Source organism: Elaeis guineensis, unplaced genomic scaffold (assembly GCF_000442705.2).
Source record: "Elaeis guineensis isolate ETL-2024a unplaced genomic scaffold, EG11 Super_Scaffold_31900, whole genome shotgun sequence".
NCBI lineage: Eukaryota > Viridiplantae > Streptophyta > Magnoliopsida > Arecales > Arecaceae > Elaeis > Elaeis guineensis.
Window position 1 is genome coordinate 1,374,312 of NW_027332420.1, and position 22,344 is coordinate 1,396,655.

At 36.7% G+C, this 22,344-nt stretch overlaps 1 protein-coding gene across 1 annotated transcript; it reads left to right on the forward strand.

Annotated features, from left to right (window-relative positions):
- The first annotated feature begins 6,200 nt into the window (after nucleotides 1-6,200).
- LOC105058756 (ADP-glucose phosphorylase) lies at nucleotides 6,201-20,553 on the forward strand. The gene is made up of 3 exons (XM_010941792.4): nucleotides 6,201-6,746; nucleotides 7,111-7,401; nucleotides 19,966-20,553. The coding sequence occupies exons 1-3, from the start codon at nucleotides 6,243-6,245 to the stop codon at nucleotides 20,224-20,226; spliced, it is 1,056 nt and encodes a 351-aa protein (XP_010940094.1). The 5' UTR covers nucleotides 6,201-6,242; the 3' UTR covers nucleotides 20,227-20,553.
- The last annotated feature ends 1,791 nt before the right edge of the window (nucleotides 20,554-22,344 follow it).

The window sequence follows — 22,344 nt, forward strand, 5'->3', positions numbered from 1 at the left end:
ACATGTGTTCAATTTCAGCATAAAATTCAGCATGTGTTCAATTTCAGCATATAAAGTAGATCCTAGTATTTTATATTTTATACATGCATAATGTAGATTAAAAAGATGTTTTAATCTTCTATTCTGCTGCGTTGTTTAAAAATTTTTTTTAGAAACATACATGTATACCTTCGACACCAAATTCTAATAGTTGGATGATATCATGCCTAAGTTTGCAAGTAGGAAATATTAAATCATGGCACCAATGATAGACTACCATGGGACAACCATAATGTAGGTAGTTTTATTGATAATTGCAAATTCAAAATGGGAGAGTAGTTTTTTTTTGGTAACTACTAGAAAAGTCCCATATAACTTCAAACTCCCATGCAATTCAAGACTTAAAGAAAAAACTTACATTCCTTTCTAAAAATTTTGGAAAATTCAATAAAAGTATTTTGATGGGGGAAGAGGTATTTGGGCTTTGATTTAGATCGTATTTTCCCATCAAGGTGATCACACTCTTGACCAGAGACAACAAGATTTTGTAACTCATTTTCTTGATCAATATAAAGATATTTCTATATTTCAATATGTAATTCTAATCATCATTTGCTTTCAAGGACAATCATCCTAGTGGTGAAAATGTTCATGTTGATCTGCTTTGATTTGTATTGTTACTATCAAATATATGTAGTCATGGATGGTGTTACAAACATATATATTCTTTACCATCTTGTTTGGCCTATTCAATTACAGATTTGGACTCTTTTTAGGAGCAAGAAATCACATACCATTTTGGTAACACAACCATGTTTGCTTAAAATCTCATTGCTTCACTACCATTTAAGAATCTCCAAGCATGAAGTCTATCAGTTAAGTTGAAGCATCAGACTATATCTAACAAGACTTATATTTGAACATGAGTTGAAAAGATGAATCAATTGTTTGCAACTATATTTGTCAATTTTGGATCTTGTTTGATGTTTTCTTTCTGAGATGTGGATCATTGGCCGGCATGCAACAGTATATCTGACAAGACTTATATTTGAACATGAGTTGAAAAGATGAATCAATTGTTTGCAACTATATTTGTCAATTTTGGATCTTGTCTGATGTTTTCTTTCTGAGATGTGGATCATTGGCCGGCATGCAACAGTATACTAGAGCCAAACTAGAGTAGAAGGAAATCAACTTCTACTATTTGCCTCCATGGCTATTCAATTCTCCTCTCTCGTGAGTCTCCGCCTCGAAGTTTCTTCTCCTATTCTCTGTCTCTCTCTACTTCCCTATTTCATGATGGCCAGCCCCTTTGTTTCCAAGTAAAGGATCTCCCTCTTCCCTCTCCGGCTAAGCCCTCCTTAGCACTTTGTGATTAGACATTGGAACATCTTTAGACCCATGTTTCACTTCCCCCACTTTTTTCCTTTTCTTCCAATCACCAGCCATCACTGCTCTCACCATAGATTATTGGCTTCTAGCTTCACCATCGATGCTCCCTAAAGTGTAGCACAACTATCGTGTTAGCCTCCATCCCATCCTTCATCAACATCACTGAATCTCATTTTTGACAAACCCTATCATGCTACCTTTACTTCTTGTTTCTTGATCTGGTCGGTTGTTACTTACATTAAACTGAATTGAGTTATCTTACCCAAAATTGAAAAAAAAAAGTAAAATTGAATTGGGCTGCTGGATGTTGCCATTCAACCAGTTTTGTCCATCATCTTTTCCTCATGCTTTTCCATATCACCCTTATTCTCTCTACAAATATCCTATAAATTGATGGTCTTAGTTTTATGTAGGGGTGTATCATCGAGATGAGGAGTTATAGTGGGATGTTACACTCTAGTCCTTTAATTGGTAAAACCTTAGCCTTTTTATTTATTAATTTTTGGTGAATAGCTTAAAGTAGGGAGTGGAAATGATTTTTAGGTGATTGACTGAGCTTGAAGACATGTGCATAGGCTTAGGCTCTACCATTTAGAGGCAAAGCCATTTATTTGCAAGTCTAGGATCACTGCCTTGGTCCAAATGAATGTTAGATCACAGTCTTGAAAGAGCATTACAATCTAGTAGGACCTATCATAAGCCCAAATGTTAGAAGCAAAATTATTTTGTATCTTCACATATTAATAGAAAGCATCATGATTCAATTGTATTTACATATACATTACATATTGAAATTAAGTTTCGATTTTAAATTCAAATTAAAATCAAAAAGTGTGTTGCAAAATGTGCCAACCAAGCAACATACACAATGCCATGTGCATGTGCACAACACGATTGGCCACGGTCCCTAAAGCCCAACTTGGACTTGGCAAAATTAGTTATTAATAAATGTATGTGTACTTACATTTATTTATCCAACATGGGACTATTAGGAAAACAATTTCAAAAATTGAATCATTTTAAAAAAGAAAATAATTAAAATTTCATTCAAAAATTTGAATCTTTTATAATAGAAACATTAAAAATTTTGAACAATTCTCCATAAAAGATTTAATTTTGAAAAATTAATAAATCATAAAGAAAAAGATTTGGACAACTTATATGGTGTAATCATTGCATCAATCTACAAGAATCATAGCGAATTTGACTTTGAACTAGATGCTTTGTCTTAGGCTTCTACATATTACACACACCATATGCATCAGTGGCTAGCACATATTAAAGGCCTTATGCTTGGTATCTTGATTTTTTATAAAAATTTGCTAGAGTTAGCCCAAATCCTAGTCCCAACCTATAAATAGTTTTCACATAAGTAAGTCCTCTAATAATGTTTTTAACCTAAAATCTTGCAGACTTTCAGCCTTGGATCCATTAAGAGCATAACTCAATCTTTTCAGTTTTATTTTATCACTGGTATAAGTATTTACCATAAAAATATCATTTTCATATTTATGGATAGAAGCAATGGTAAGAAGGGTTCTAAAGGTTATTATTTTAGCTACAGAAAGATAGATATCAAACAAGTCTAGATCCTTCTTCTAGTTATAATCCTTAGCCGCTAGTCTAGTCTTATATTTTTTTATAGATCCATTAGGTCTAAGTTTCTTTCCGAAAACTCACTCATAACCAAATGATTTACTATCTTGAGGTAGGACAATTAAGATCTAGGTTTTATTTTGGATGATTGAGTTGAATGTAAAGTTGACGGTTTTCTTTCAAAAAAGAAGCATTTGGTGAAGACATAGTCTTTGCATAGATGGAAGGTTCACCTCAACAGTGAAAATAAAGAATCCTTCAACAAGATAGTTTTCTTTTCTTATCACTATGCCTCTTTTAAGTTTGAAGATCCATTATCAGGGTTAGGCATCTTCTTCTTCTTTTATTCACAAGAAACCTCCGATCTAATAGGGTAAGGTTAGATGATGGTTTGGATGGAATTTGATTTGGGACTTAGTTTATAGTGATCAATTCATGATTAAATGACATCTCTAACAATGCCCTTGTTAATTTCTACATGCCACACATCCAATAATTTAAGAATGAAATTCACCCCCTCATATGAATATACAGCAAGATCATCCATGAGATATAATGAATCCAACTCAATCAGATTCTCCTATCATGAATATGATCGCATAGGAGGCTTGATCCAATCAACTTATAATAAGGACCTTACTGGCTTGCCAAAATAACATACATATATACGTAATGCGCATAGTATGGCTAGTCAAGCCAACCACAAGATCATGTGTGGTCTCCAATCCATGGTCTTGGAGCTCAACATGAGTTGGGAAGAAATATATATCAATAAATGCAAGTGTAGTTATATTTATTAATCTAACATAGAACTATTAAGAAAGAAAGTTAAAAAATTCAAATCATTTGAAAAAATATATTAAAAAATAATTAAAATTTTATTAAAAATTTAAATTTTTTATTATACAGAAGTTAACAATCTCCAACAGGTAACCCATTAATAGCATCTTGCCGATAAAACATCATAAATATCCCAAGTTGTTCGGGGGATAGGTTGTTTAATAATTTTTTGGATAAATTATGTTCTTGATCTCTGAATAAAGTTAGATTTTCTTAAATAGTTTTTAAACTATAAACACCTAAAATTTAGTCCCTGAACTATTTGAACCGGTTTAATATTTTCCTTTGATGTGATTTTGACGATTTTCTCTCACCAGAAGTCCAATATGGCAACTTCTGATGCTTATGCAACATTAAAATTTAAAAAACCCATTGATGTGGCAAAAAAAATAATTATTTCTTCTTCCCCATTCTTATTTTCTTTTCTTCTTCTCTAATTATCTTTTGGTTTCTCTTCTTTGAGGAGGATGGGATCATGGAGGGAAGGGGATCTGGAATGGAAAAAGAAGACAATGAAATTGATGCCGGCTTGATGGGAGATGTTAAGAGGAGATGATGGGAGATAAGTGGAGGAGATGAACCGAGCAAAGAAGAAGAGTGGGGTCCTAGAGGGAAGGGGACTTTTTTTTTTTCTTCTTTTTATATTGGGGTTTTGGAGAAGAGGAAAAGAGAGATGGAAGATGAGAGATTTAAAAAAGAGGTGGGTGGGTAGAGTTTAGAGATAGAGTGGTCAGAAATAAAGAAGAAAAAGTTGTGAGAGAGGAGGAAGATAGGGCCATGGAGGATAAAGGATTTCTTTATTTCTCTTCTTTTTCTATTGGGATTTTAGGAAATGAGAAGAATAAAGATGGGAGATGAGAGATCTAGGGAGGGGTGGGTGGGGAGATAATGGAATATGAGAGATTTAGGGAAGAAGATGAACTTAGGATTTTGGGTATGTCAACAGATTTGGGAAGGAGAATATGATGTAACTAAAAATATTTTAAACCGCATCAGCATCGGTTGAGCTATGCGAGCAAAGAGTACTCCACATAAGCATCAGAGGTTACTACATCAGACTTTCGATGAGAGAAAACCACTGAAATTATGTTTAAGGGTAATATTAAATTGGTTCACATAATTTGAAGACTCAATTTTAGATTTTTATAGTTTAGGGATAATTTAAAAAAAATCTGATTTAGTTAAGAGAATAGAAATATAATTTAAGATAAATTATAGGAATACTACCTCTACTTTAACTCAATTTCACTTACATCTCTTGTACATTAAAAAGTGTCAAACTAACCCTTCTAGTTATCGATATGTTCTGATGTAGTCCGACCGTCTATCTCCGTTACTAAAATTTTCTAAAATATCAAAAATACCAAGCTCCTTTCTCCTCCCTCTTCTTCCATGGCCAGTGTCCCTCTTTTTCCCTCTTCTTTCTTTCTCTCCTTTCTCTTCCTCCCCTTCCTTTTCACTCATTTCTCCTCCTCCCCTTCCTCTCCTTTCTCCCTCCTCCTCCTCATCTCCTTTCTCCACCCATTCTCCTCCTCTTCCTTCCAATCCATTTCTCCTCCTTATCTTTTTTCTCTAAGCTGTCCATAAACCATCTCCCTACACAGTGGTCTCCTCCACCTTTATCCTTTTTTTATCTTTTCCATCTTCTTCCTCTCCATCCTCTTCTCCTCCCCTTCCTCCTCCTCCATCTTATTTCTTGCTGACGGCCCCTCTTCATTTCTCTCCTTCCTCCTCATTCTTTTTGTCTTCATCTTATTTCTCCTCTAAACCAACCTATAAGCTTTATCCCTTTAGATGGCCCTCTCTATATTACCTTTCCTCACCGGCAAAAAAATCCTTCCCCTTTTCTTTTCTCTTCACACATTTCTTCTCCTCTATGGTAGCTCTCTATACCTCTTTTTCTTCCTTCTTATCCATTTCACCTTCTCATCCTTCTTTTTTCTCCAAACTGCCCATAAGTGATTCTCTTCACAGTGGTCCTTTCCACCTCCGTCTCTTTCCATCAATAACCCATTCTTTCCCCTCTTCTTCCTCTCTATTTTTTTCTCCTTTTTATCCTCCTTCTCCTTCTCTAATATGTTCCTTACTCGTGACCATTCTCCTCTTTTTTTTCTTTTCTTCATCCATTTTTTCTTTTCATCTTCTTCTTTCTCCAAGTCCATTCATGAATAAAGAGCATTTTTATCTAATGAAAAAAAAATCTAACATCGTTTATTGATAAAATGAATAGTTAGATAACATTGAAATATATCACTAATTAAAAAATTAATTTAATATTTTTTAAAATATAAAAATATAAATAAAATTGAGAATTAATGATGTTTTTGTAATTTATTCTATAATTTAACCTAATTTTTTTAATAAACCAACTTAGGCAATCCCTCGTCTTATTATCGAACCCGACGGCTCTTAAACTGCGGGGGCAGCAGTTAACGATGTCGTCGTCTTCGTCTCCTTCTCGAATTTCGGAGATCAGACGGGACGCCGTTTTCGACCGTTGGGTCGTCTTCTCTCCGGCCAGGGCTCGCCGCCCCTCCGACTTCAAATCCCACGCCCCCGCCTCCAACCCTAACCCTAACCGCAATCCTAATGCCCTGCCTTCTTGCCCTTTCTGCATCGGCCGGGAGAGCGAGTGCGCGCCCGAAATCTTCCGCCTCCCCGCCGGATGCGGCGCCACCTGGAAGATCCGGGTCATCGAGAACCTCTTTCCCGCCCTCCGCCGGGACGTGGAGCCCCCGGTCCCCGGCGATACCGCCGACGCTGCCTGGTTGGTGAAGCTCTCGCTCCCGGGGTTCGGCTTCCATGACGTGGTGATTGAGACCCCCTATCACTCCATGCACCTGCCTGACCTCTCGCCGCAGGAGGCCGGCGAGGTCTTGCTCGCCTACAAAGAGCGGATTCTTCAGTTCAAGCGCCATGGATCCATCAAGTACGTGCAGGTGGATCATCGTCGAAGGCTAAACCCTAGTCCCAATATAACGCATTGTTTTCTTTTTTTTCGAAATTTATATTGCATTCTTATAATATGTTAACAGATTGTAGGAAACTTCTTGCCGAAAAGTCCTCATGATTTTTTTTTTTAAAATTTTTCTGGTTTCTAAAAAGAAGAAAAGAAGGATTTTTTAAAAAAAATGATTGGTATTTATTTAATTATCCGTTTTGGTAATGATTGGGGTAGTTGGTTAGGAGATTCAATTCTCTATATCATCTGGTTCGTAGATCTAATGTTTCATAGACCATTTCTAATCTTGGAAATGGTTAATTATCTGATGTGATAATTTTCTTTGTTCTTGCATTCAAAAGGTGTTTAAAAATCATGGGGCATCTGCTGGAGCATCAATGAGTCATTCACACAGTCAAATCATGGGCCTGCCCTTGATACCTCCAACAGTTGCTGCTCGGCTTAATGCCACGAAGGAGTGGTTTGAGAGGACTGGGAAGTGTAGCCTCTGTGAGATCCGGTCGGAGGAGATTTTGATCAATGAAACGGTGCATTTTTTCGCAATTGTTCCATTTGCAGCTTCATATCCCTTTGAGATATGGATTGTGCCTCGCCATCACTCCTCTCATTTTCATGATATAGATAGTGAGAAGGTAAAAGTGTTTTCTTCTTTTCTCATTTTTTCTCTTCATGCATATGATGGGTGACTTGATTTTTTGTTGGTTGAGAATTTTATATTGTTTCTGAACACTTACTTAAGATTGCATTTTATATAATTCATTGGATCCATTCAACAAATTTACCTTTTATAAATCAAGAAACTAAAAATATATGAAGCGCCATTCTATAAATTTACCATTTATAAAATCTGATTTTAGATTAAGAAAGAAGAGAACTATGTAGAATCCATCTTATTTGGTGGAGGAAAAGAAAATAAAAGAGGTGTAATGCTCAAGGTTTTAAATATTGTGGGATGGGATTGTCTCAATTTTGCTATGGAATGGGATGCCCCACATAGCGATGTTAGGGATGGTGGATGTTCCATCATGTCCTAGTCCATTTTCTAGCATGTCTCATCTTGACAATTGGGATGATGCATTATCCTAATACTTGAGATAGTTGAACACCTTGCCATCCCACTTATATTTAAAATTATGCTAGTAATACTCCTAAATATTCACATATGTTCATTGCAACAAATAATAGCCTTTTAAAAGCACCATAGCCAGCTTTTGTTATTGGCATCATTGGACAAGGCTCATAGTAAGCTCATCACTTTCATATATTTATATATGTATGGATAAATCTAGGGGCTTCTAAGTTCTAACATAAGCCTAGAGCAATTATTTGACTCCATTAAATTTCCTAAAAAGAAACCCAAAAGGTACTCATGGAGATACATAATAAATAAATTAATTGAATCCTCATTTGTTAATTGACAAACCTCACTATGTTTGCTACACTTGTATGCATATTGTCCTTCACCTTAAGGTGGGCTCTCATTTTATCACCACCCCTTTGTTATGGAGTTTGCAGAATGGATCATGATGCCATTGATATATATTGAAAAATTGAGCAACAAGTAATTACAAGCCTGAAGCCAGCATTCGTCGAAACATCCTGGATCAGGCGATTTAGGGCATTTCGAGTTGTACCGGTTGCAAACTGAGATGGTTTAGCTAGCCAAATCGGAACACCGGATGAGGGAGAGGAAAAGAGAGGAAGAGAGAGAAGGAGAGAGAAAGAGGGGATGCCACCGTTAGAGGGCCGGCGGCGGTCCGTCAAGGCCGTTGGAGGGCCATGGAGGCCTCTGTAGCTCCATATCACTAGATAGGATGTTCAATCGAGAGAGATAGAGAGAGGAAGCGAGGGTATTGGAGAAAAGCGCAGCCGGTTGAGAGGTCGTCGGAGGGTGTCGGGTGGCCGCTATGGCCATCGAGTGGTAGACAAGGCGCAGATGGAGTTGCGGCCGTGGAATAGAGGCGATTGCCTTTGTTCATCGTCTTTTTTTTTAAAACAATGATGAATAATGAAGCTGATATAATGGGTTTGCCGACTCCAGTTAAGTAAAGTTGGCAAATCCATTGTTGGTTTCACTATTTCAATATTTTTTTTTAAAAAAAATCTGAGACATAGTGAAGCTGGTAAATCCATTGTGGGTTTTACTTGATCGAAATTTAAAAAAAAAAACTCCGTAAAAGAGGAGTGATCATCTGTTTCACGCTCGTGGAGCCGTAGGCTGCAATTTCACCATCCGACAGCCATGGTTGCCAGTTGGAGGCCCTCCGACAGCCTCTTCGCGAGGGCCTTTGGCTAGTCTCTCGTTGGCTTTCCCTCCCTCTTTTTCTTTCCCTCCCCCTTCTCTCTCTCTCTTTTGGTCGAGATTCGGTAGAAGAAGCGGAGGCCTTGGTGGCCTTTCAAGCGCGCCTGTGGCCCGCCTATTGCCACCATCAGTGTCTCCTCTAGTCACCACCTCCCTCCCTCCCTCCTTCTCCCTACCCCTCCCCCCTCCCCCCTCCCCTCTTCCTCCCCCTCTCCTCTTTATCTCTTTTCCTCCTCGGTTCCTTTCTTCGCTTCTATGTCGGTTTATGCTAGTTCGGTCCGGTATGGATTGGTACCGACTCGTACTAGTGGTCAGCCGGCACTGGTGCTGGTTTTGGTTCCGTGGATCTTGCCTGAAGCTTTATGCAAACAGACACATTGATGATTAACTACATAGGTTTTCAACAAGTTTCAGGATATTAATCAGTGACATTGTGACACATGTATCCTGATCAAACAAATGGTAGTGGCATTGCTGTGCCTTTGAATTATTTAGCCTGGTCAAGTTAGCATGTAGTCAAGATGGGGTTATTGTCTATACATCATGAGAATTTAGAAGTGAAGGAGAACTTGCTTGTTTACAAATCTAAAATTACTTGAGATTGCTAAATAATTGGAGTTTTACCATTTTAATAAATAAAATTGGCAGTTTGGACATTATAAAATTTTAAACTTATTGATAACATTGCAATTAACTTGCATTCCTAATGTGTAGGCTTATTGACTTAAAACTCTCTAGTTTGACTACTAGCTTGATCTTGCAGTGAGATTTTTCCAATAATTAGAATTTGATTTTTGATGATCTTTTTTTGTTAAGCCTGGTGGGTAAATGATTTTGCCAACACGAATCTTGAACTCAGTCAATAGCTGATTGACATATTTACATACTCGGTGTCCATCATCCAAGCTATTGCTGGCCATATGCCTATTCATATCAACCATTCATTTGATCCACTTACTGAAATTCTGAGGGAAGACCAACTTTTAACCATAATATTCCTTGTATTGACAAGTAAATTACTACTGCTTTTAAGGTTTTCAATTTTTTGCATTGCCTTTAAGCTCTTTCATTCATTTTTGTTGTCAATATGAATGATAATATCTGCATGATTCATATTAACAAAATTTACAACTTGTGGTATTGAATGTTAATGTAAGACATTGTTGCATGATCAGCTATTCTTTTTTGCAATATATATATCATTTGAAATGGCATCTAGCATATTTACCTAATAGCTAGGAAGCATAGATACTGGTATGCGGTACGGGTATTTTATGGTACGGGTGCACCGATATGTTGAGTTCCCTTATCAACTTTTCATCAAATTGCCTAATTGTTGCTTGTATTCCATCTTCATAATTAATAACATTGTTATTTATTTGACCACAATATTGAACAACCAACTCGCCTACTAAATAAGATCAACATTATCCCTGATTTGGACCTTACACCTTGTGGTTTAAACTAATTCGCCTTTTACCCATTAAAACCAATGTGATTAATGCTTTTAAAGTGTGCCGCTTATGTAATGTGAAGCCCATGACGATGCCTGCTGCTTGCCTTACACTTGGATTGCCTTATACTAGTTTATAACACTTGCATAGTGAGAATCCAATTTTAGTTGATGGAGGCACCCATCAAATACTATTGTAGAGAAACATCTCATCAGGTGTAAATTTGATCTTCTAATTCTTTGGTTGTTGAAGACAATTCTAGTGATAGCTTGAAATTGTACTTCTATCCTCCCAAGTTTCTTATAACTTGTTAGTGAAAACTAAATTTTTTCTTGTGGTTGTGGTCTCTTAAGAACCATGTTTAACTTATTCCTCGCATATGTAGGTTGTTAATGCTAAACTCGTTACTTTCTTGTTACCTTAGCATTTTCCACTTCACTGAAGCTCTTATTCTTTATAACTTTTGTTTAACATATAGGCAAGATGATATAGGAAACGTTGGACATGCATTTGTATGTATGTGTTAGAGCTGCTTTTGCTTAACCTTGTCAATTTACAGTGCTTGAAAATGCTTGCACCATTCTGCTTCTTCCTTAAATCATTGAGAGACTACTTCCTTTTCTTGGTTGTCAAAAGAATTTTGGCTAGTTATGTTGATATCTATATTCCAACTTCTCTTTGAAGAAATGTATTTTTGATTTAAATTCTAATGTTATTCAAGTTTCATTACATACAGAACAACATAGTGAGGATTATCCTTACTAATTCTTAATTGTTTGAAAGCCTTCCTTTCCTATAGTAATATCCCTTTGTTGCTGATGATATCTCATCGATTTTTAGTTCTTTATTTACCTTATTCCTTTATTACACAATTAATTGATGAAAATTTTTTTCCTTTGAATAGTTGAACAATTCCTATGTCCACTCTTTCATGTTTTTTGTAGAAACAATTAGGTGAAGAAATCCAAACCACTTTCATTAATAAAATGGAAGATATAGAAGAGGATCCCTAGGAGGGGGTAGCACATCTAAACCAGAAATACTTGATAAGGTGAAGCTGACACGTAATAGGTTTAATCATGGTATACATACCTTATCAAACTACTTGGTTTCGTCAGTGTTGTACCACACCAACCTTGAACCAGGATGGTTTGTTGTCTTGGTATGGGATTGTGTTCGAATCAATAGGGATCAATCCTTATTGAGTTAAAGCAAACCGAGCATTCGGCCGAGTAAGAATCTCAAACCGGTTCAGGGTCCCAATTAATAGGGAGAAAGGGCCTGACACCCTTTTCTCCCTCCGTTTCAAGGTAAGAAAGGAGAAAGGGAGAGATTCGAAGGATGAGTTGTTCCTGTGATCTTGGTATATTTCATTGTTTTTCTAATCTGGTGGCTTAATATGGCCCTCAAGTAAATACAACCGCTTGTATCAGTAGCCATAACATCCTGAAGAGAACCTGGTAGAACAAAGGTCGTGTCCCAAAGCACTGAACCACTATGATTAGTGACAGAGGAAGCCACCCAATCTGCCGGACCGCCGCCCTATTAGCCTCACATGTTTTATTGTACACGAGGTGATATTCCTCTTGAGTCTTTGGATGTCTGTCATCAACAGATGATTATGCACTTAATTCTCTAGTTCTGTAGAGATTCAAGAAACGACCATCTTGGAATCACCTTCCAATATAATGTGGTCTTCCTGTAGGATGGTAATGGCATGCACCAACCCTATCGTTCAGCCTTAATTCAGGTAGAGAAACTGTTTTCTCATAGAGAGGAAAATTGTTTGCCCCGCCAATTTGACCCTGATTCTTCACATTGCCATTGAAGTTAATTTTGAGAGAGTTAAGTGGTGAGGGTTCTGAAGTGAAGTAAACCACACGGAATGCAGAATCTGCTGATGTAGAATCCCAAAGTTCTCTCACCCAATAACCCCTTAGATGTTTTAAACCACAAGAAGTTCGAAGCATGGAGTAAAGCTCTCAAAACAGTGACAAGGGACCCTTAATGGCATTCTCAACTCTTGTTCCTAGCCAGTCAGATATGATAGGCAATGTAACATAATGTAACTAACCTCTAGTCAACATCTGTTCTGTGATTGCATCCCTCAACCAATTGGAAGAAAGCTTGTTGGAATGATGGCAATGGATAGACAGCTGAAACCACGGCTCCAAATATGTGGTGCTCTGGGTCATTGGAAAAGCACATGGTAGATGGTTTCTTTTACCTCTATACAGTTATCACAGTAAGGGTATATCGAGATGCCAGTATGGTGGAGAATGCTTCTACATAGTAAATGGTCCCACGCTAATTTCCATAGGGACAAAGCAACTCTCGGGTGGACATTTACCATCCATAGCCATGCTGCATCCCTCTGCCACCTAGGACATCCTCTGACTAAGGTGTATAGCTCACCAACTCAAATTCTTTGCCCCTTGGGTACTATCTTATCCAAGTCTGTCAAATAGATCTGCCAATGGAATCACCAATGACAACTCATGGGAATTAAGCTTGCCTCCAAAGAACTAGACAGTGGTTCTCTTGACCCTTGTTCTTTCCTCATGAACCATCAAATCATGGATGACCTTATCATTTAGAGCATGATAGTCAATTGTACAAGGACAACACACAAGTGGAACTACTGATATCCATGGGTCGTTTATATAGTAGTCTACCCATCCTCGATCATCCATCAAAATATGAAAGCAAGCATAGGCACATACAAACATATAGCTTTCTAGATGGAGTGTCAATGTTGGTTCCTAGTATTAGCTAGAGCTCTATCCCCATACTTAGGTCTCATCAAAATGCCAAAAGTTTTGAGGCTCTATTAGAAGCTTCACCGCATACAAACAGGGATTGAATACCAGATATTTTCCTTTTCCATTTTATTGTCTCTATAACATCCCATAAATAGGCAGGAATTGAAAAAACATGGGAAAATCATGCCAATATTCTGTATTTTTGCATGATTTCATGATATATTGTAGATCTTAATTAGATTTACGTGATGATATAATTCTTTTTTGAATTAATATGTATTATATAGTCACACCATCCTTTAGGCATGCAATATAAAAAAGCTAAAATGTAGTACATTTAAACATAAAAAATGAACCCACAAAACACTATTTTTCATTAAAACTAAATACTAGAAGCTTAAATCCTTAAAAATAATTTTTCTTTTTGGTAATACTAGTATGATTCAGTCTGGTACAGTACCACTATCATTCCTGTCTCCTACTGATGCGCAGTTTGGTATTGGAATCTTGGGTTCAATAGCTAATAAATTTTTGTCTAAAGCCACTTATGTCTAGTCTTTGCTAAGAAACTTGACGGAATCAAGAATCTTGCTTGTAGTTTATTATTTATTAAAAGAAAAACTCTATCATTTCTCTCCAACCAAATACACCAAATGAAAGTTACCATAGTATCCCAGCCTTCTCAACTAATCTGCTAGTGGAAGGTCTTCAAGAGGTTCACAATTCAAAGGGAGGTAGGTAAGGTAGGAAGGTTAAAGGCTGCCAAGAAATATTGCCATATGGGCCTAGAGAAGGGGCAGACCAACAACAAATGATCTATAGTTTCCAAAGCAAAATTACATTAGGGATAGGATGCTGGTGCATTCTAATCTCTTTTTTGAATATTTTCTTTTGTCAAGATCTTGTTATTTATGGTCAACCAAATAAAGGCATTAACCTTTTTCAAGATTAAAGTTTTGCATTCATATTTTGCAAAAGGAGAGATAATTCCAATATGCTTAAGACAAACTATAGTAAAATGTCACAAAAAGAAAACAATTTTTGTTCCATCTCCATGATGGTTGATTGATGTCTTGCTTGAGATGGGTACTTCGGATGATATAGTCCTTTTGGAAAAGTTTAGTTTGCAAGTGTTTAGTATCACAAAGTCCAAGGCAAGGTTCGCCGCACCGATATGAATCGGACAGTTCAGGATGTGTCGAACCATATTGGCGACTTATTGGTATGTTCTAAGTTCTAACGTAGAATTTAGAATATTGAAGGAAAGGGAGGAAAAGAGAGAGCAAGAGGGAAGGAGAGGAAAAAGTTGAAGAGGCTATCAGAGATTGTTGGAGGTGGCCGGAGGACCGCATCCAGCTGCAGACGATTGTGGTGGGCGGGATAGGATGAACTAGAGAGAGAAGGTGAGAGTGAGCTGGCTAGCTCTCCCTCTTGCCCTCCCTCTCCCTCCCTTCTTCCCCCCTCTCTCTCCAGTTCACTCTATCCCATGCATCAAGGTCGTCCACGGCCTTCTGGCGGCCATTGCCGTGGCCAGCCAGCCTCTCGCACTCCTTCCCTCCCCTTCTCTCTCTCTTCCTCTGCTTCTCCCTCTCCACTTTCTTTGTCATATCGGTTCAGGCCCGATACAGTCTGTTATAGGGCCGTACTAGGCAGGCTGGCATAGAGTCTTGGTTTCGATTCGGCAAACCTGAGTCCAGGGGAACCATTTTTACCATGAATTATTTGATAAACCATAATGGTTGTAAAATAGGGAGCATTTGAAGTACCGTCATCTCCTAATCATCAATCTCATAATGTAAATTGATGGCAATTTTTATCAAAAAGAAAAAGGATGTTGTCTTGATAACATCTTGGAATTAAGTAACCTGATGTTTTATCATGTTCCAGAACCATCCCTTCATGATGATTCCTCTTGTAGTAGATAGGGGAAAATAGAGTTCATCTAGCAATTGGAAGAAGTCTCACCACAATTTATAAGGTAAAACAAACTTGAAGGTGCTTGTGGAGGAGGAACTTCAACCAGAATTGAGAAAGTCCTTCAAGAACGTATGGAGCCTCAATTGTGGAGCTATCGTTGGACCTTGATTCCCTTCCAAAATAAAGTGATGGCAGCCATAAAGGGATGGCAACCTTCATATTTGCATTGATTGTCAGGCATTTAACAATGTGGCCATTAAGAGCGAGTACACCATCTTGTTGAGGCTTATTTATTTGATCAAATAAGCAAACCATGATATTTTCACCATACTTGACCGGTGTTAAGGATACTATTGTGGGATGAGGAAGGGGACAAGCCGAAGGCTACCTGTGTAACAAGGTATGGCTTATATGAGTTTCTTATCATTCCCTTTGGATTGACAAATTCCATTTGAGTTCAAACAATTGAAGCCTGCAACTCCAAAAGATTTAAACATTTTGGCATCCAGACAGCTTAGTTGCATGAACAAAAATTATTTTACATTTTGGGCCTCTTATACAATCCTTAACCATCTTGCATTTGTTGGCCCTTCTAAGACCTCATACATTCAAAATTAAAATTGGCATTGTAGTTGATTGCTGGGAGGAAGTCCAAAACAATTACTGTGGGCACATACCACAAAACACAATACACCAAATAACAATTGACTTGAAATGTATATAAATTTTAGAGACAAGACCTCCATATATTTCCAACTCCAACAATTCTCTCCATAACACTGAAAAGGGGACACCACCCATATAGCATATGATTCAATGCAATCAAATCGAAACAAAGTAAGGATAAATGATACACCTCCTAAAGTGGAAGACTTTAAAGCACTTTCCCAAACAGAAGCCTAAAAATATCATTTGAACATTGAATTTTATATGCTAGCATAGGAGAAGAAACCAGATCTTTCTTGCTAGCCTTCGCTAGACCATCAGCATGCTTGATTTCTTCTCTGGGATCAACTTAAAAGCGCACAAGTTCTGGGATTCTACTAGCACCAAGCACACTTCTTCCCTAGCTCGATAAGGTTAGTTGGGGTAATGGAATTCAACATTAGAACCTCCTAGGCACCTAAAGAAAAAGCCAAAGCACCCCTTACATACTTGCATTGATATGTGCCCCTATTTTAATTAAAGATGGTGTTGAACCAGCTTTCTTTTTGCTTCAAGTGTTGGTAGCCATCTTTGAGGCAATGGCTGGGGACCCCGAAAGGAAGGACCTAATCTGGCTGAGTCCAAGAAGATCAATCAAAGGAATTCTACTACATTCTTTGAGGTTGCATCAGGTACCATCTTGGCAACAAGACTTGCAACATTCTTAGGAACAACAACTGGTATAGAAGGAACACTACTTGTTGGCTTAGTAGGACATTTAGGAGATTAAAATTAAACTTGGCTAGAAATAGGATCCCCTCGCATAAAAAATAAAATCCGTCTCCAAATCTACTTAAAATACTACTAAAGGTAGTAGAGTATAAGCTCGAGGCAATCCCAAGCCCAATAACCATTAACAAGGGAGAAATTCAAAATTTGGAATAGATTTCAGATCCAACACCAAATCCTAAGACATACAACAGGCGGATAGAGATATTGACCAATTGTAGAGAGATCCAATAACTATCTAGCCGAATGAGAGAATGTTCAATACAAAGTTCATTATTAACAACCCTTCAATCCAACCTGAACCAACGAAGAAGATGGAGATTCAAGAATTTTTACTACTAAGTTTAACAATTAATGCAAGGGGTGGGTTGTGGATTCAAAATTTTTAATCGATTTTGGGTTCAACCCCAAATCATAAGATATACAACCAACAGATAGACTGGGATCTATTCCAGAGGTTTAATCAATAAATAGGTTGTTATCCAATAACTCTCCAGCCCAAGAAGAGAATGTTGACCAACTCTAGGTTCACAATTGATAACCCTTTCACTTCTACTTGAACCAATGAAGAACATGGAGATCCAAATATTTTTACATCAATGCTCAGTGGCTACCCTTACTAGCTGTTAAACTTTTAGTACTAGGCAACAAAGAACCTGCACTTATAAGCACAAAACCTTCACCTATGGTTTAAGGGGCCACTACCTATAGTAGAACTACTAGCCAAACCTTTATGCAAGCAGCAATGTGTGGCCTCTTGCCCAAGAGTTCAATAATCATTACGATGAGGGAGAATAAGGGGGTCAAAAGGTATCTTACGGACCTAGTGATTTATCATTTATTGTGATATGTACCAAAACATAAATCAACAATCTTTAGTAGCATATAAGGATCTCTATGGTAGAACATAGTTTCAAAGTTTTGCAGTCAAATCACATAGGGCTTTCAAGACTAGGGTTAATTAGCAGCCAAAGATTGAAACTATGAAAGACACTGTGATTTTACCAATGAAAGGAAAATCTTTAGAACTACCTCAGAAAGTGATGCACCCTTTCCTAGGGTTGAGGAAATAACTGAAGTAAAATCATCCTCCTTAAAAGGACCAACAAAAACAACAGATTCATAGCACTGATGGTTGGATCGAGAACTATCAGGAAGGTTCCATCCACAATTTTCCTTATCATCTAGTCATTCTGCTCATTAGTAAGTCTAATCTTGGAGGTGACAACCCGAGCTTTGTTAAGACTTTCTCCCAATACCTGCACAATCTCATGCTGAAGGAAGTGGTAGAAGTACTATATGTTTTCTGAGATGGAAAGGAAGTAGAGGGACTTGTCTAGCCTGGCACCTTATCAGCTAATGTCATCTTCTTGCTGGCAAAGAGAGCTTTATGCTCTGAACTTGAATGGCCATACCTTGACAATTCACACAGTTAAGTCCCTTCAGGAAGATCTGTAGTGGCCTTTCTCCTTGCGCTAATGACACTCCTATTGGGAACAACTGAGTAATGCCTGATAGTTGGATGGGACACCATTAATAGGTGATAAACAGAAGACAAAGGGGATATAGGAGAAGCCATTAGACAAATTGAAAGGAAAGGATAACTACTCTGGAAGAGTACCAAGAAAAGTGGGGAGAATGGTGTTCAAATGGAGAAGTTTTGATAACCACATCCTTAAAACTAATGCTTTGTAACTTTTCTAGGTCCAGAATATGATGAAGGGGCTGAAAAAGGTTTCCCAGGAGTTACATAGGTGGAAGAATGAGAGACTTATTCTGCCAAAGCCTGTTAGCTTTTTTTATTGTTAGAAACCATTCAACAATTATCATTAACCACCTCATTTATTTAGACCACCGTGAACGAGGAAGAGGAGAGTACGGTGATAGTTGGTGAGACCTTCACAGAGAATGATGAAGATTGGTCTAACGATCACAAGGATCAAGGGTTCTTTCTACCCCTCTCTCCCCAATCCTTCCTCTCACTCTCCCTCTCCATCCTCTCTGTTGCTTTGCAAACGCCCCAAGGCTAAATCCTACATTTACTTCTTTTCAAGGGACTTGATACCATACTTTGTGGTCCTCAATCAATGCAGCTATCACTTTCTAGATACTTAGTTACAGAGAATGTTTTTTTTCAAACAGTTTTATATCATCTCTAATTTGAACCCTATGCTGCATCCAATACTTTTCTCTTTCTTTCATAGTAATATAAGATTTTTATTATAGCCTTAAACCAACATCCTCACCTTGTCCTACCTCATGTGAATATCATGCTGATTGCACCTTTTATGCTCTTCTTTTATGGCTTAACCTAGACCAGAATAGTCGCCACGTAGCTTTTATGAGCATCTTCTTGAGATCTAGACCATATGCTATTGCAAAACATCAATGTGACTCTTGTAAATGACAATTTTTTTTTTTTTTTTGTATATTTTAGATAACTGAATTGTACTGTAGATACTAGACTTCGAAAGCATACAAATGAACTTGGAAATGGAAACAATAATGAAGATGATTTGATAAGTTAAAATATATTTATCAATGTATATGTATGCATTCTTTTTTTCATTCCTGTATGCAAACTACTACGTAAAAAATACATTGGATTCTTCTGATAAGAAATATCTTGCATGGATGAGTCTGAAAATTTTGATGTTTTACTCTTTCCAAGTTGGAATCTCCTGTGAAATGCCAACATCTGACTCTTGTAACCATGTGAATGCAACACTTGTTCTTGCCCATGTAACCCCAATCTCAAGTGGATGTTGAATAGGGAATCAGTTCCTCTACATGGGCTTATGATGGAGGAGCATGTAGATACATCTTCATATAATTATTCTAACAATCAAACGTAAAGATTAGATCTCTTTGCAATTGGGTTTATGATTTTCCCTTTGTTCCTCATTTCCACCAACCTTTGTGATGCTCCAGTCTCTTACTCCACTTATAGTTTCTTGCTACTCTGTTCCTTTAACTCTGCTTGATTTTGAAATAACATAAGAAATAGCTCTAAATAGGAATGCTTGGTGAATGAGGATACACAAACCAAAGCCAAATAGTTGGTGATTGGAGTAAATGTCTCTGCTTGGCTCACATGTTCTTACTTTGGTCAAAAATATCTCTACTACAATGTTTTGTACCTTAGTAACTTGCCCATGCATGTGCATGATTCTTATGGTTGCCAAGTTTAACATTTTTTTCATACCTTTGTAGATACGCACTAAGCAAAATTCTCAAACTCAAACCATCATCATCTTTATGCGGTTTAATTTTCATGCATAATTTCATGAGCAGGTTTTTTTGCTAACTGATAGATACTGTGAACAGGCTGCAGATCTTGGCAGTTTGTTGAAACTAATGCTTCGCAAGTTGTCCAAGCAGCTGAATGACCCACCTTACAACTTCATGATTCACGCTGCACCACTTGAGCTTGCACCATCTTGCTTACCGTACATGCACTGGTTTCTTCAGATCGTGCCTCAGTTGAATAGGCTAGCTGGGTTTGAGATGGCAAGTGGATGTTTTATAAATCCTGTCTTCCCAGAGGATGCCGCAAAGGTCCTGAGAGAAGTTGATTGCTCAATATAGTTAATTGGCAGTGTCTTCTTTTACAAAATGGCCCGTATGATGGGAGTTAATATATGACCCTTTTAGCAGAGAGAGAGGTTATTCTAATTTCTTTCTGAGATAAATTGAAGCAGCACAGAGTAAGTGCCAGGTATTGTGCTGGCATCTTTAAGGCATCATGCTATATCTCCAATTGACTGAGGAACTCCTGAGTTACATATTACATATGCATTATTCTATACGAGTAGCTTTCCAGACTTTCTTGTGAACATAATTTCTGAATAATCTTCCTTTTAGATATCATGAATAAAACTGCTTCCTGCGTCTTCTTGGTTATCAACTAAGAAACTGCTCTATAATAGTCTCACGAGGCTGTATGACTGTCGATAAAAAGAATCTACTTTCTGACCAAATCTTATCCGTTGAAATTCAAAACCGCTTAAATCTGGATTAACGAATTTGGCTAGACTTGGTGCATGGACTTGTCATTTAACAAATTCAACTTTGTTGAAGCAAACTTTCAGATTAGATGAGCTTCTAATTTACCTGTACCAAATGCATGATACTGTACTTATGAGGTGTTTTTATCCTCATAATTGTGACTTGACCATGGCTCCTCGGAAGACCAATTTTTTTTTTTCTTTGATAATTTTGAGTTATTTGGTAAAAATTTTGAAATATCTTTCTGACTCCTTCAAAAGCTGAAAAAGTCTCAGAAAAAAAACTCAAATTTGGAGTTTTTGAACATAAGTACTATGTTTGAGAAGCTTTTTTTTTTTTTTTTGGATAAACCTCATCCAAGAGACCTGGGTTTGAGTTTTGGTGATGAATTTTTTAAAAATCAATTAAAAATATTTTTTGTTGCCATAAATTTTTTGGGGTGTTTTTTTTTTTAATTGTTGTAATCAGGCGATTAAGAATCTTGAGTTCATTTTTATGATGATGATGATCTGTGTCCTCTTGATTGTTTAGAGGTTTATAAACTATAGCAAAAGAATATAAAATAAAGCCAAACATTGAATAACCATGAGATAAATGTTTTGTATGATTATATTGTAGCCCTTCCAATGAGTCGATTGTTGTTGTTTTATGATCTTGTGGTTGTAGTATGGGTATTGAGAAACATTAGATAACATGGGTATTGAGAAACATTAAATAACATGTATGTTGCTATTATGATCGTAGATATATGAATAATTTTATTGTCATTTTGTATCCGGGGAAATAAGGTCAAATACTTAAGTTGCTATTATAATCAAGGTTTGATATCATGATATTCTTTGTTACCTAGTAATCACCTATAAAAAACAATTATATTATTTAGATTAAAATAAAAGTAATTTATAACTTGATAGCATTTTATAATAACATTTTTTTGGTAATAAAGTATAACAAAAATATATTTTAATATAATATAATTGTAATTGTTAAATTATTTTATTATATTGTTATGTTGTTACATTATTATGATCATCATTATATAATAATAATATAATATAATATTATAATACAATATTGTTATAAAATATTATTTTTATAATAAGTATAAAATTTATTGTTTATTATATTATTCAGATTAAAATATTAAATAAATAATTGATAAATTAAGAATATTTTATAATAATAATTTTGGTTAATACAAATGCACATAATTGAAAATACTATGCGATATAATAATATTATATCACATAGTGTTGACCAAAGAGAATGAAAAGCTGAGTTTGCATGCTTTTCTTTAATAGAAAAGCTGGCGCTATATTCTTTTCTTTAACGTTTCGACACCTCCCCGAACAAAAAAAAAAAAAAAAAAAAAAATCAATTGACACACTTTTCACAAAACCCCTAAGGAAATAACAATTTTGAGTCTCAAAAGCATGCAGAAACTATTGGAATACTCATAACTATCCAACTTAATTGAACGGCAGAGTTTATGATGACCTTCCAATCAGCGTTGATAAGGAGATTGCTCGTCTTCTTGCTCGTATTAACATGACACCGGCTATTAAGGCTGCAAATTGGTTAGGTTGATCTGAGATCTGATCCGATTAGATTCAATCTGGACCCATTTAAAAGATCGATGGAGCAAGGTTGGGTTCAAAAATTGGACTTATTTTTTTTTCCGGATCAGATCTGAATTTT